The 16,120-nt window shown below is 33.8% G+C and overlaps 1 protein-coding gene across 1 annotated transcript; it reads left to right on the top strand.

The window, feature by feature from the left end:
- Positions 1-2,517: 2,517 nt before the first annotated feature.
- On the top strand, positions 2,518-14,106 carry LOC121428908 (photoreceptor-specific nuclear receptor-like). The gene is made up of 6 exons (XM_041625791.1): positions 2,518-3,645; positions 8,191-8,571; positions 9,071-9,331; positions 10,192-10,359; positions 11,116-11,272; positions 11,517-14,106. Exons 1-6 carry the CDS (start codon positions 2,901-2,903, stop codon positions 11,599-11,601), a joined length of 1,797 nt encoding a protein of 598 aa, XP_041481725.1. The 5' UTR covers positions 2,518-2,900; the 3' UTR covers positions 11,602-14,106.
- The last annotated feature ends 2,014 nt before the right edge of the window (positions 14,107-16,120 follow it).

The raw sequence follows: 16,120 nt of genomic DNA, 5'->3' as shown, positions 1-16,120 counted from the left end.
TTTATTTTGAATGATAAATCAACATTGAAACAATGTATTTCAAACTATTCTCTGCCATTCGTTAGTCCTGTTTTTCAGTTCCCGATTTAAGGTGTGTCGATTGTGTTATTAATTGGATAATTGGAAAAATAAGTTAAATTATATTTATAATCTCTGGGCATGAATACTAAACAACTGTAATATCATAAATTTACATGTATGTCTTTGTTTTTTATTTTGAATGATAAATCAACATTGAAACAATGTATTTCAAACTATTCTCTGCCATTCGTTAGTCCTGTTTTTCAGTTCCCGATTTAAGGTGTGTCGATTGTGTTATTAATTGGATAATTGGAAAAATAAGTTAAATGATATTTATAATCTCTAGCAGTGGGAGTATGATCGTCATAATGGTTATGAAGGAATCGAAAGAGACGAAACTTGAGACCAAATAAAACGTATTTAGAAAAGCTGTAGCATAATTATCAATTTAGCGACTCGGTTTCAAAATCATCGAATTTAATTCCATTCCAGTCAATAAAATTGTAATGTTAGTATCACAGTAACAGATGTTAGTTATTATTTACAGCTCTCTTGTTCAGACTTCCCCAACTTACCACTGATATAAATGATAATAATAGTAATGCAATTAATGATCACCTATTAAAAATTTCTCTAAGCGCTTTGCATGACTCGACTAACTTTACAAACTAAACTGCATTTAGTTTTTTAGTTTTTTTAGTATTTTAGCTTACATAACTGCCTATCATACATCACGTTCATTCATACCAAGTTAAAGGGGGTACTACAGACTAAAAAGTATATGATTATCAGACAAACACAACACTGAAAATTTGATCAAGATTGGACAAGGAATAAGGAAGTTCTGACATTTCAAAGAGTTGCATATTATTTCGGTGAAATAATTTATTCATGTTCCATGAATATTCAATGAGCAAACTGATGATGTCATATCCCCACTTTTTCTTTTGCATTTCATTACATGACATTGCTTATTAAAATTTTGTCCTCTATAACTAAACAAATGGATTGAAAACTGATATAATGTGTGGGGTATTCACTGCTGCAACTTATTTGATCAAACGAGGACATGACATACATACAATCGTGTATGAAAATATGAAATAATTATGATTTAATGTAATAACATAAGAAAAGGAAAGAGGGGATGTAGCATCATGAGCCTATCTAATGAATATCCATGACGATATGCATATAGCTTTTTCCGCAAATCAGATTTTGCTTAACTTTGAACTTTCATAACTTTGTTATTTATAATCAGATTATGATGGAATTTTCAGCATTTTGCTTGGTGAATTCTACTCTTTTTATATAGATATATTTATTTTCAGCCCGGAGTATCCCTTTATCTATACGAGAAAAATAATTGTGAAAAAGAATACATTGCTAAACTAATCAGACTTGATATATGTATTAGGGTCGTAAGTTTTATATATATCAACAATGTAAGTAGATAAATAAATTGATATGTAATATAGATAGGTGAACAAATTATTCGTTCGAATAACAAGATACTTGTCGTTAATATTACGACCTCGGATACAAGATCACCAAGACTGGCGTAGGCCAACAGATGGAGGGCTTGAGGACATGGATTCAAAAAAGTTTCACGAAAGTAAAAAAAGTGGAGGAGAAAGAAGGGAAAACGAATGGGTAAAGTGTGAAAATAGTATTACATTTTTTTTTTCAACATCTTTCACAAAATGACACTTTTCTAATAAAAAGTCGAACATTATTGCTTGCTCGCTTCAGGACCTCGCTGCATGCTTTTTAGGTATTTTGCCCAATACACCAAGTCTGGCCGCCTCGAAAAAATACATTCTCATTGCGCCACTGATTCTCCGCTGTTTCCAGCTCAGTTTTGGCGTTGGGCACCCCCCCCCCTCCCCTTCTTCACATATCCACCAGCTACGATTCCTGTACATGATAAAGTGCATAAATATTGAGAACAGACCAAGTCTGGCGGCGTCACATTGCGCAGTTCCCACGTTCGACGGGTTAAAACCTTGTCTAACAAAAACATGTCCTCTTCTGAGCGTCTGGGTCCCCTGGTAAATATCATCATGATTTTTATGAATATGATTTAGACTCTGATATTAGACTCTAATTTTACCACCCAAACATTTTCCAGGGTGTCTCCATCATCTTTTAAAATAGAAGTATTCTCTATCCGATTCAGTTACATTGTCAATAATGATGCTAATATCATTACTATCATTATTGTTGTTATTATTATTACTGTTAATACCATTATTATTAGATATTATTATCTTTATATATCACTATTATTATCATTATTAATTTCTATACTAAGTATTATTTTTGTCATAATTTTTTTTATACATGTAGTTAGAAACTTTATCATAATTGATTTGATTTGCATATTTATGAGGTATAATTATTACAAATATTGGGACCATTGTAAATGAGGGGGGCCGTATTCTTATCAGCTCATCGACAGATTTCTAATCGGGTACCTTTTGTTTTTTCTTCACCATTGCTCTATCGATGAAGATTGTGTGTCATGGTGTGAATTTAGACACGGAATGAAATCCATGAATAAAATCATTCTCCCAGTTTTACCAGCTGACAGTTTGAGCTTTGGCAACGGAATTTAGACACTCGAGTTTTTCGCCTGGTGCATGTGCTTTCAAGAGATTGGAAGTTAAATACTCTGAGGGAATTTCAGCTTTATGGTGAAGATTAAAACAGCGTTTAGTCAAATAATACCACTTAACGTCGTCACATGACTTCCAATATATAATTTCTATTTTCATAACTGTCTTTAAGATTATATCAGATGGTCAAGTAAGCTATGTTGCAACAGCTTTTGCTCAGAGATAACATTTCCTTTCTGACAGACAATATTGACTTCCATAATGTCTGCTCATTCTTCAACTAGTGCTTCTCATGGGCAAACTATTCAGTCTGGAAACCTTGATCAAGAGTTGATTTGTAAAGAAAGTAAGACCGGGTACCAGTCAGAGGAATGCAAAGCTCTCAATGCACAGGATACGCACCGGGAAATGGCCAAGGTATCAAGGGGAGATTCCCCAAAGAGCTGTGATGCTTCAACAATGGACATGACAGAGACGCTTGGTAAGAGTCAGGATAGCTCTGCTAAACTTGGTGACACCTATGCCTCATCAGAATCCTCTGGCTTTGATTCACCCAATAAACCAGCAAATACAAGCACCTCTACAGATGAACAGAATACGGCTTGTACTCTGGCAACCACTAATGGCCTAGGTAGCACATCACCTGAAAGCCATGCCAACCAATCACTTCCACGTCAATTCATGGTGCCATCTCTAGTAGATATGAAAAGCACGACCGGCGGAAGCACCAAGACGAGCAACAGACAAGAAGCACATCATCACCCCAGTCGAGGAGCAGTCAGAGGACTCGATATCATGTGTCAAGTGTGTGGAGACAGGAGTTCAGGACGACATTATGGCGTCTACAGCTGCGATGGTTGTCGGGGTTTCTTCAAGCGGAGTGTTCGAAGGAACCTTGCCTATGTGTGTAGAGACGGTGGTCGCTGTGTTGTTGATGTGGCTCGGAGAAACCAGTGTCAGGCATGCAGGTATCGAAAATGTCTTGCTGTTAACATGAACCGAGATGGTAAGAAAGTACGCAGTAAACATTTTAAACGTTGTTTAACATGTTTATACAACGATGATTACCTTTTGATTGTTCAGTGGTTGTTTACAGTTTAAACACATGTTTAAAATGTTAAACAACAATGTTTAGTTCAAATATTAAATCTTCACTAAATTAAGCATGTTTTTTATATATTAAACACTAATCTTGGTAAAACAACTACACATTAAAAAAAATAGCACGTTGTTTAAGCCTGTCTCTCTAACAACAAGTTGTTTAAACCGTTTTGCGATTGTTTAAACTTGTAAACAACTTGTTTTAAAGTTTAAACAGTTGTTTAAAAGTCTAAACATTTGTTTAAGCAGTATAGTTGTTAGAGTGAAGAGCTTAAACAACGTGCTTAAAATTTTAAATAGCGTTTTTACAGTATATAGATTCACAAAGTAAATATCGTTGTATAAAAGTTTTATAGAGCGTTTTACTGTGTAATAAAAGTTTACTCAGTGGTAAATAAAACTCCGGGTAGAAATTTTGTCCTATGATTTAGATCATCTTCAGGAAAGTATGTAAGCACAATATGAAACCAAGTTACATAATTGAGAAACTAAATCAATTTTAGTGGTGTATTCAACTTACACTAATGATACAAATTTTATAAAGCGCTATGTTTCAAAGTGCTAATAAGGAAAACAAATATAATATGAGAAGTGCAAGACATTAATGAATGTCTAAATATCATTACTACAACTAATTGGAAATGCAACGTTAGAATGATCGAAATTATGCAACTTGAATAAGCGTAAAGGATTAATAAATTGAAAAAAAGGAAAAAATTGAAAAAAAATGAATGTATTACTGTAATCAATTTACTCAATACTGATAATCTAAATCATAAAATACTAAGTACAAAGTGGTTTACTATGGAAATTATTTACCAGCATTTTATTTCTTTTCTTATATTCATTCATTCATTCATTCATTCAATTCAGACCTATTGATGAATTTGGGACAAATATCTTTCTTAAGACAGGAGTTAAATTTTGGTATTGAGGTTGTACATGAAAACAAGGGAATTCCGCAGCGATCTTAAGTAATTTAATGTTTTTTTTAATTGGGTAAATAGCGGTTTGGAATTAGATACAACATTACATATAATTCGGATTGTTTCCTTTTCTAAAATGCATAAATTATATAAGTGAGTTTTAAATGTGTGACCCCAGACAATATTACAATAGTTTAATTGTGGAGAACAAAACTGTTTATTAAATAGACCGGGGCATACAAAAGTCTAAGTTTGCAAAGAACCCCAATAGATCTTGATATTTTAGTAAAATCGAGTTGAGATGGGGTTTCCAAGAAAGATATTTATTTGAACAGACACCTAAAATTCAATGTGTTTTATATTTTAAGAATATATCAATATCATCATAGTAGCTGGTAATATTTCGGAACTGGCTTTTGTTAAATCGTTACAAACCTATTCAAAATACTTCCAAGTTCAAGTTCAAGTTTATTTCAATTCTACTAAACATTATAATAATCCGCTTTTATATAGCGCTTAAGACATCGGAACGACGTGTCTAAGCGCTTTACAGATATATTATTACCCCGGTCATTCGATTCAATCAGTCATTCCCGCACACAATGTGTGCACATCCTCCACTCCCTGGGGAGTATTCCAGTCAGTCGCCGGTGAGGCGCACACAGTACTTGACAAGCTACAATGACTTTCACTCACATCCTACTGGGTACCCATTTAGCACCTTGGTCGAGAGTGGCAAAGTGCCAAAGGACGCGAGACCGCGGTGGGATTCGAACATACGACCCTCTGTTTACAATGCGAGAGTCAGAACCACTACACCACGGCTCCTCCATTATACAATCATGTCATCAAATAAGTAACAATGAATTATAACAATAATTAAAATGAAGAACTGAGGTGATCTGTTAAAAAGCACAGCATGTCAGACATAGATCACATGTAAAACATATAATACAGTGCTAAGATACATATGAAAAACATATATTTGTATAAATATATACATCAGCGAACTTCTGCGTGTTGAATCATGTAATTTCACTTTATATATGTCATATATACTTTCATGTCGTATTGAAATGCTTGAATTCACTTTTGTGAAGTTATTCTCAACAAATGGTTTAATTCTATAATAGTCGTCGTTGAGCGATTAGGTTAATAGCTATATAGTTCATTTGTTTTCAGATAACTTACTAAGTCTAACGGTCAATGGGCGTGGGATCAGAACATGTTTTTATAGCTGATTAATACAACAATACCAAACGTGGGGTAAATTTACTTTAAGATTTGCGTGACTCTATTAACGTAACACCGATGAACATGTGTTGACTTAATGATATAACAATCTTACTATCTTCGAAGGCACGCGACTCTTTATTGTCACAATTCGCAGTTCCTTTTAACGACTTCTTTGATAACAATTAATTCAATTGATAGCCCCCATTCGACTGTCTGTTGATGTAATTGTCTTGGCGATTGCCTTGATAAATATAGACGATTTTTTAAAGTTTTCTTTTTTAAAAAAATTCAATGAATTATAATGATAATTCACTAAAAGAGTGAATTAAAGTAAACAAGGTGATTCTAATTTGAAAGAGTGAAATAAATGTTATGAGCTTACTTGGGCGCATGCGCCTTATATGTTAGGACGTTATTGGTATTTTCATTGTTTTAAAAGTCAAACAGGTGATTTGGTAGGGGAGGGGGGAGTATGACAGACTTAGCAGAATATGGCTATACGCAGAAACAAAACGTAGAGAAATAGAGAAACATGGAGAGAGAGAGAGGTGGAGGGGGGAGGGGGAGGGGCGATAATAACATTTACGTCAGTCTTTCACACACAGATAAGTCTGATTAATCTGATCAACACGATAGTCTACAAAAAATAATTCCAAATAATGTGGGTAAAGATAGATTCTATTGTATTCATCTTTGTCATGTTTATTTCTATAATAAAAACAGAAACGAACCAGAACTATTCTTTTTTTTTCATGATATAAATTTATGGGGTTTAGCTTTGATAATTAATGCCAATACGCAAATTCGACCCTGCTGTATATTTTTTCAAGAGATTAATGAATATTAACAGATATTGATTACATGTTATACTGTTTACACCGAGGATCGAATTCAAGCGAACTGATAGGCCTACCATAAGACTGAATAATTTTTTTTTTCATTCTACAGTTGAAATGCGTAATGAAGGCAGATTGCCGTTTACTGATTATTCTGTGACACCGGATACCGCATTCAAAATAATTATCATGATTATCCAAATAACCATGGTTTGTGTTCTAGTATTCATTATGAAGTGTATTACGTTCTAATGCAAATAACACTTATTCGGTGACTATGGTTGATGTTATTTCTTAAATTACAGCGAAGATTAATAGAATAACATAATGGATTATAGGTAATAAGTTTAATCTCGCTGACAAAATAATTAAAACGAGTTGAATGGGCTTTAAAAAAAATGATGGATTGCTTAGGGTCGGTGGAAACAGGCGTATCCCTCGAAACGTGGTTTTTTAGTTTATATATATATATATTAGTGTTTAACATAGTTGTTTTACATTTGAAATTAAATTTTTACTATTCAGTCTTCAATATATTTAGAATGGTTATTTCAAATTTTAAACAGTTAAGCTGTTTATTCTGCCATTTGCAGCTAAATATTTCAAAAGTGAAGTGACCTAAAAAGAAGGAGAAATTGCAAACTTACTCATTTTTGTTTTATCATAAACTTATGGAACAGATGTGAAATAGAGATGAATGGATTAGCTCTTAGGGGGTTAATCAATAGTCGTTTTGGTTTGTTTTCTATCGATTTACATTTAGCGTATGCTTCGCTCTTTTGCTCTGGCAAACAATGAATTTCCAATATTTGTATGTCAATACAATAATTTAACACTTGTAGAAGTAGAATGAGGACGATAACTGACAGTCAATCATTAACACAAAAAACACACTCACATTCTACATGTTCTCTCCACGCACAGGCTTGTATGAGACACCAACAGTTCATAAATTTCATTTTCCTTTCCCCTTTTCTTTGTCATTTCTTCCTTTTGTGACTTTAATAGAGCCTTCAAGTTAAACAAACTAAGTTACATGTATTTCTCTCTCTCTCTCATGTGATTTATTTTACTTTTTTTGAAAATTTTTATCCGTCTCGTCTCCCTTAATTATTTCCCATTTTCTCTGCGCATTTCCTTCTTTCTATGTTTCACTATTACTATGAATCAATCATAAATACATTTGTATTGAATTTGTGGGATTGGTAAGTCATTTTTACGAATGTTCTGTTTTATAAGTAAGGGTGTGTGTTCATAATTATGAGTAGTATCTCTCATTGTAATATATCCTTTTTACAGTGTATTTTGTTTATGGCACATTTATCACCGATATCGTTCTCATTCACTCCTAACCCCCCCCCTCCAATCTTGGTCGGTCTGTTTTTATCTCTCTTTCTCTCTCTTATCCTTCTTTCTCCTATCTCCATTCTCTCTATCTTTCAAACTGCCCAGCCGTACAACATGAGAGGGCCCCACGATGTTTTGCTCGTCCCTACAACATTCCGGTCACCCATCCTCAAAACCCGCGCTCTGGAGATGATAGCAAACCAGAAAACTCCACCACCCAGGCCCAGATTTCAAGGATAACATCACTTTCCGAACACCATCCACCCATAACGAGTTTGACCCCCGAGCGGAGATCTTGCTTTGTTCCCGTGGTGCCAGATTACATTTCTCGACTCCCGCCAAAAACGACCAATCAAGACGCGGGAAAGTTTGGACCTCTCACACCGTTGACCAATCAGCAGACTCCATTGCCCCATCTCATGGATGTACAGCGGTTAGCGGTGGGAGCCTGTGCGAAGATGGAGAGTATACAGGAAAAACAGGACAGTAAGTAAAGATGATTGTCTCGAAATTATCGATTGAAGTCATTATCCACATCTACATAATCACATTAAAGATAATCTCCCTGATTATGTGTCTCATACTAATAATTGTTATTGGTGGTGTTAAAAACAGGCATGCAGCGAATAATCCGAAACTTCATAATCCGGAATTTCGAAATGTGATGTTTACCTAAAATATTCGCTCTTATTTTATCATTTTTAAATGACTTTAAAAATTATATTTTCTTTCATTTGTTTTCTTTCGAAAACAAATTCAATTTGATATAATTCATCTTTTCTCAGATATCAAAATGAGAACAGTTATCTACTTAATGTTTATCTATCTATCTATCTATCTATCTGTCTATCTATCTATCATCTATTTTGATTATGATGTGATGTTTTTGGTTTTGAATAAATAAACTTGAAACTTGAACTATCTATCTATCTATTTATCTATCAATCTATCTATCTATCTAATCATCTGTGAAATATTCCTTCAGGTAAGCCAACTTATATGCCACTTCCGGGTTCACCCTTCATCCACCCTTTCCCAATCTCAACAAATAGCAACGCCCCGCTGACATCACGTGACTTACTATACGAGGCCGCCGCACATTTATTGTTTATGACTGTAAAGTGGGCAAGAGGTTTGCCCGCGTTCTTAAGTCTGTCATTCAGCGATCAGGCAATCTTACTGGAGGAATCTTGGGGGGAGCTCTTCATCCTTGGTGCCTGTCAGTGGTCGCTCTCCAGGGAATTCGGTATGCCTCATTCCTATCATAAAAATATTTCTCACCAATGGTTGATGTTGGAACTTCTGGTAGAATATCACTTTCCTTTTTTTCTTTCCCTGTACTGTCTTTTGAGGAAGCAACATATTCTTACATTTACAATACAACTAACAGTAGTGTCTTCAGCGATATATTCATATCTAAACATGATTAGAATGACAATTACGGGTAAATCTCTTCAAGAAATTGTACTTGAGTTTTAAAAACTATCCACTATTATCCACTTACTCGATCAATGAATCAAATGGGAAGGGAAGGGGGGGGGGGTACGTGACTAACGCGTCAAGGGTTTGAAATAAATGTAAGCTATTTCATTTGAGAGGGAGTATAGCAAAGATTTTTTTTTCACTTTCGACCAAGAAAACTTTAATCTATAACATAATGCAACATATAAAAGTAGCTTAATGAGTAAAAAGGTTTTGAGGCGGACGTATACTAGTATAAAAAAAGTTATCATAAAGATTTGAGAGAACAAAGTGACCAAACAAAATGTTGAATTAAAAAAAAAATCGAATTTGTGGATAGACTTTGGCAAAATATTGATAAAATGTCACAATATTTCACCCTTTCCCTTTCTTTCTTTGGGCATGTAATAGTGATGGGGGTGGGGGCTGTAACGCCATCTTAAAAAAATATGAGCTACTTTGGTCCGAGTGGGCGAAGCGACCAAGTAATAGAATTTGCAACTTTTTGACCATTGTCCTTTAAATTTTACTTTCACTTACATGTATGTGTCAATGAAATTAACTAATATCAGGTTAAGGGGATGAGATTATTGTTGGTCCACTACTCTTATCAAAACCTATAACAATCGTAATACTTTAATATAGGGCAGTTGTTCAGCTCAGAGACACTCAATACGCTGAAGAACGACCAATCAGATACGACTATTCAGAATGACGTCAGAATACTTCAGGATATCGTGTGCAGAGTGAGAGAGCTACAGACAGATCCCATGGAGTTTGCCTGCCTCAAAGCTTTGGCTTTGTTTAGACCAGGTAGGTTGGCAAGGTGTTTCCCATTTTCAATTTTTTTTCACTTCCTTTGTGAAGTGTGCTGACTTTTGGAATGCCTTGATCAAATAAAATGATTTGCTGACAAAGTGAATTTGGTGATTTATCTTTACTGTTGGTGATGAATATCAAAATTTAGGATTTTTGTATAAAAATCTCTCCTAGGTCCCATTGCGTAACAGTTATTAGTATTATGGTAAGTCTGCAATTCAATGTAATTCAATGCAATTCAACACAAAATCAACAACCAATCAAATTCAAGGATTCCATGAAAGATACCGTTCATTTTTGGAGTTACTTTAAGAGTAACTTTTGCCCCCCCCAAAAAAAAAAAAAATGTTTAAACTGTTATTCGTTTTCCTGAAAATTTTAACAAAATTTGCCATAAGTATGGACAAAATCCTTCAATTTCACTTTACAAAATGCAAAGGTAAAAATGACAAGCTTGGTTGCCACTTTTTACATTAAAAAAAAAAGTTTTACACATTCTGCCCCCCACAAAAATTTGAGTGTATGGCCATGCTTCTTAGTGATATATGTGAGCTTGGATCTAGAAACAGTATTTATCAAGTAATAATCACTAGACGTTTCTGTTGTAAAAGTTTGTTCAAAATGGCATTAGGGCATCTCTGCCTCTATAGGCGGAGCCGTTTCTTAGTTTGGTTTCTTTCAAATCCAGTCCATTCTTGTTCTTCAAGCTGTCAGGACTTATCATATCAACTCTTTTATTTCCAATGATAGATTCTCGTGGTGTTTGTGAGGTATCAATAGTTGAGAGACTACAGGACGAGACACAGCTATCCCTAGCTGAATACAACCATACTCATTACATGACGCAAAGGGCACGCTTTGGAAAGCTGCTTTTACTACTTCCTTCTGTTCGCAAAGTGCATTCCAGGTAAGCACGTACGGCTACTACCTCTAGGTAGTCTAGTCTAGCTCCAAGCAAATTAAATCTCCTTTCTATATCTGTTATCAGGAAAATGCCCCCCCCCCAAAAAAAAAAAAAAACAGTTTCCATATCAATACAGCAATAATTTTCAGAATTTTTTAGAATAATTTTTTTAGTAGGTCTAATGGAAATTTGTTCCCCTTTTCTCCCCCCCCTCTTTTATTTCTCTTCTATCCCTCTATTTTCTTAGGACCATCGTGAACCTGTATTTCCGTGGAACCATCGGAAGTGTACCAATCGAGCGTCTCATCTGTGATATGTTCAAATCATGTTAAGCTAGTCTTCTGTACACACACCATCATGTCGCAACCACACTACTGAAACCGACTCTGATAATAGTTTGTCGTTTAAAATAACATTGTGATCGCTCTCGAATGAATTTTTTCGTTATGACTGATACATTACGTGAACCATCCCGAGTCATCGCGGGTGACATTACCAGATAGCACACACTGAAACCAGTTAACAGCAGGGCTACAATCCTGGTTTCTCAGCTTGATCCTTTTCACAAGTGATATTCGATAAGGCTCAGAGTTTGTGAGCTACCAGCTATCCTACACCTGACTCTCATATACAGACGTATATATAGACCTTGATATGATACAATAATCCTATTTGAACCTTCATAGCTTTTGGTATGATTGTTTTTAAGTTTTCCTCTTCACATCACAATAGCTTCCCTCTTCAAATTAAAAGAAGAAAAGATGTACTGACAAGTTTTTATTTCAAGAGAAGGAACACATCTTTATATATACAGTCATTTTTTTTTACTCTGTAACATTATCAAAGGTCTTCATGTAATTCAGTCTTTAGGTATTCAATCCTAATTCATCCAATTGTCGTCTTTATATTTTCACTCTCTATTTCATTTCCCCTTTCAAGTGCAATATTTCATATATTTAATACAATCCAGCTCATGTTTATTTCAATCAATAAGTCACAAAACATACATAGATACTGTATATGTCTAATGCATATTGGGTGCTTATGTATATGGGCAAGAGTCAAAATTCACATATGAACCCCCTAATTCAATTATTTTTCCCACTTATCTTCTTTTTTTTCATTCATAAGTTACTTGTATCTTTGCTTTTTTACAGGAAGGAATATTCATAATAATGATATCAAAGTTTCTATTCCTTTGATCTAAAAGCAGTTTGTCTAATTCCCACAGAATGGACTAAACCCATTTGATCTACTATAAGTTTGGTGAAGTTGCTATTTGGTCTACAATACAATTTGTTTAATACTCATTTTAATGGTAATTGTCCTATGAAATTCAACAATTTTCTTTAAAAATAATATCATTAATGCAGAACTGATATTCCCAATTAAATCATACCATCCACATTTTCTTCCTTTATTTCTCTTCTCATTTCTACATCTGAAACAATCAAACACAATAATACAAATAGTTCAGTTTGGGGTGTATTTTGAATGTTTTACAGCACACTTCAACATGTCAAAACAACACGAATATAGTAATAATTACATTTGTATATACATTATATATATCCACATGTGTATACACAAGTAGATAAAAAAACTATTTGGATTATAAATTCATGAAAACATTCTATTTTTTTCTTCCACAAAGAATGCATTGCTGCATAAATATGTGCAGCTTTGGTGCTTAGAAAGCATATTCCGACAGTCAAATGTAAAATATGGATTTTCATTTTCATTTTTTACATGCACTTTATGACAGATGACACATCATATTTTGTAAAAAAAACAAATACATGTACACACATATCTATTTGATATTCATTCATAAGAATACTAAAATTCCACGCATCTTGGTATGTTGCGTGGCTCTCTCTTTACTTTTTTCATTTCATTACATGGTTTATTTGTTATAAATTATGTATTAGAAAACCATACAACAAAGACTGACTGGAAACAATAATTATGAGAAATCTTTAAAAAAGAGCAAATATTTGATATATACAATACAATCAAATAAGCTTATTTCAGCCAAGAGTCCAAGAATACCCTCCTTTGTAAGGTTGTCAGAGAAGGGGCATACTTTAAATTCAGAGATGACTATTGGGATGAGGCTATGATTTCACACTAATCAGCAATTAGAGAAAGTGTTGACATACTTTGGTGTATAGTTCATACTCTGTAATCACCAACTGGTGTAAATTTTAACACCCCAGTTTTTCAATCTAAGCTACTCTTATCCATGTAAGATAGTGAACATTCTTTTATCTAAGATAGTTCACAGAGCAATGCACTAGTATCATAAATAGTACACAGTGCAATACACTAATATCAGAAATAATACACAGTGCAATACACTAATATCAGAAATAGTACACAGTGCAATGCACTAACATCATAAATAGTACACAGTGTAATACACTAATATCAGAAATAGCACTCAGTGTAATACACTAATATCAGAAATAGTACACAGTACAATATACTGATATCAGAAATAGTACACAGTGCAATGCACTAATATCAGAAATAGTACACAGTGTACTATTATTAATATTATCCATTACAAATCAAAATATCAAAAGATAATTACTCAGATAAAACAGGACACCATCTTATATTGATGGACAAATTTACACAATTTACCATATGATTCATTTTGTACCACTTGGAAACTAAAGGTAAAGATTCCATTCCTTTCCCCCAAAATGTGTCATACATATATAATTCTGCATTTGCATTATTCTACTGATATCATGATATTATACACATTATTGTATCTTTTCTAGACTGGTAAAAATGCAAGGTGATTAGATCAAGGAAGGAAAGTTATATTGCGTTGAAAAAATATCAAAATATACCCTTTTAGATATTTACAAAAAACTTTCAGCATAAATGTTCAAGGTGCAAAATATGAAAGAAGAATATAACGTGAATTCCATTCAGCAGGGATATAAAATATCATACAACTTACTCATAGTTCATCACCATCAATTAGTCAATTTAGCGCAGTCGTGTGTAATTCATTTTGTTTAATATATTGCACATTTTTCAAATCTAAGAAACATGTAATGTCTTGCAGCCAAACTTGTTTGTGTACATGCACTATGTGCATTGCAAGGAAGAGCAATATGATCTTCATTGTACATGAGACTTATCACACTAGAAAAGTAAATTATAGCATCCATGACTATGTGAAACTCTGAGGAAGTAAGTTCTGTAAGTTGAAAGGTTGTACAAACTCTTTTGCAATTACATATTTTGAGGCTGTGTGCATGTGAACTAGCACAGAGCTGTCTGGCTCATAGTATATATGTCATGAAGGCAAACAAAAAAATGAACAGTGGATAGACCTTGTAGTGAACAAGTGCAGACATGTTGCATATACATAAAGGCCCGAATTCACAAAGGTGGTTTTTAAAACATCGGTCGAACCCATGGCTTATGCAGATTTCCTGTATAAATTATGCTTATTTACCGAGTATATTAAAAAATACCCAATGCTGATGCGCACTTTTGTCACAGTGTGTCAAATTGACGCCTGTTGCCATGGTTATCCATGCTATTTTATTCACGAGTCCACTGTTTTTCATTAATGAGCCCACTCTTTGGATTCATGAATTAGCGGTGTGGATAATCATGTCAGCAGGCATCAATTTGGCGCACAGTGACAAACGCATGAATCATCATTGGACATTTTTCAATATGCACGGGTAAATAGGTGTAATTTATACAGGAAATCTGCATTAACCAAGGTTGAACCAACCTTTGTAAATTCAGGCCTTTATGTTAATGCAATTAATGACATACACTATAAGCCCAACAGCTCTGTGCCTCATGTATGTCACGTGCACACAGCCTCAAAACATGTGATGCTAAAGAGTTTGTGCGACCTTTCAACAAAACTTTCAAATTGGACCATACACCAATGTGCAAAATGGTTGCCAAAGACTATCTATACATGTATGTTTATCAATATTTTGTGAAGGTCATCCAGTATTTTGATTCAACAAAAACAGGTACAATATGTTCATCATATGCACTAGTATTGCATTTGCTGGCCTGTGGGAGCCCTGTTTGCAATCATGAAGAAAAATTTTGCCACATAGAACATTTTTAGCCTTATGATTATACTATTTTTTTCTTGGGAAGGTTGGCATTTCTGTAGTTCATGTTATGATATTTGTTTCATGAAAATGACTACTTAAATAAAAAAATATCTTTCACCACAGTTTTGTTGAATTTCTGAAGGCGGAATCAAGAGCTAAGAGAGATGACTGTTACTTATCAACTGCTAAGTCTACACACTGGAACAAATGGTCTCTAAATTATGATGATGAAGATAGTAAAGTTGTGATGATGATAATGAAGACAATGATAATAATGATAATAATATCAAAAACTATAATTATGATAATATTAATAACAATAATCATAATGATAATAATAATAGCATTATAACAACAACACTAATAATAATATCAATGATTTATTCAAATTCAATTGAAAAATTTGTCAGTGCACTATCAATGACTAATCTAATAAATTACGGATATATGTACAAAAAAATAACAAAATCAATAATCATATTGACTTTCTAAGCAGAGATATACACACTTTTTCCTCTATTCAGTCTATTCATACTGTATTCACAATTCCATTTTCTATTTGAAATTATAATTCCACCAAATAGAAAATATCATAAATTTTATGGACGCAATTTGAAATTGAAAAGAACGCCAAGTATAATGGTTCTCAGATCCATTACTTCAGACCAACAAAGGTTGTGAGACCTTTATTCAAATGCACTTCAACTACCTGCATGTCTTCAAAGTCTACCTTCAAACT

The sequence above is a fragment of the Lytechinus variegatus genome, chromosome 15 (assembly GCF_018143015.1).
Source record: "Lytechinus variegatus isolate NC3 chromosome 15, Lvar_3.0, whole genome shotgun sequence".
NCBI classification, from domain to species: domain Eukaryota; kingdom Metazoa; phylum Echinodermata; class Echinoidea; order Temnopleuroida; family Toxopneustidae; genus Lytechinus; species Lytechinus variegatus.
This window is presented reverse-complemented; position numbering and strand designations above follow the sequence as displayed.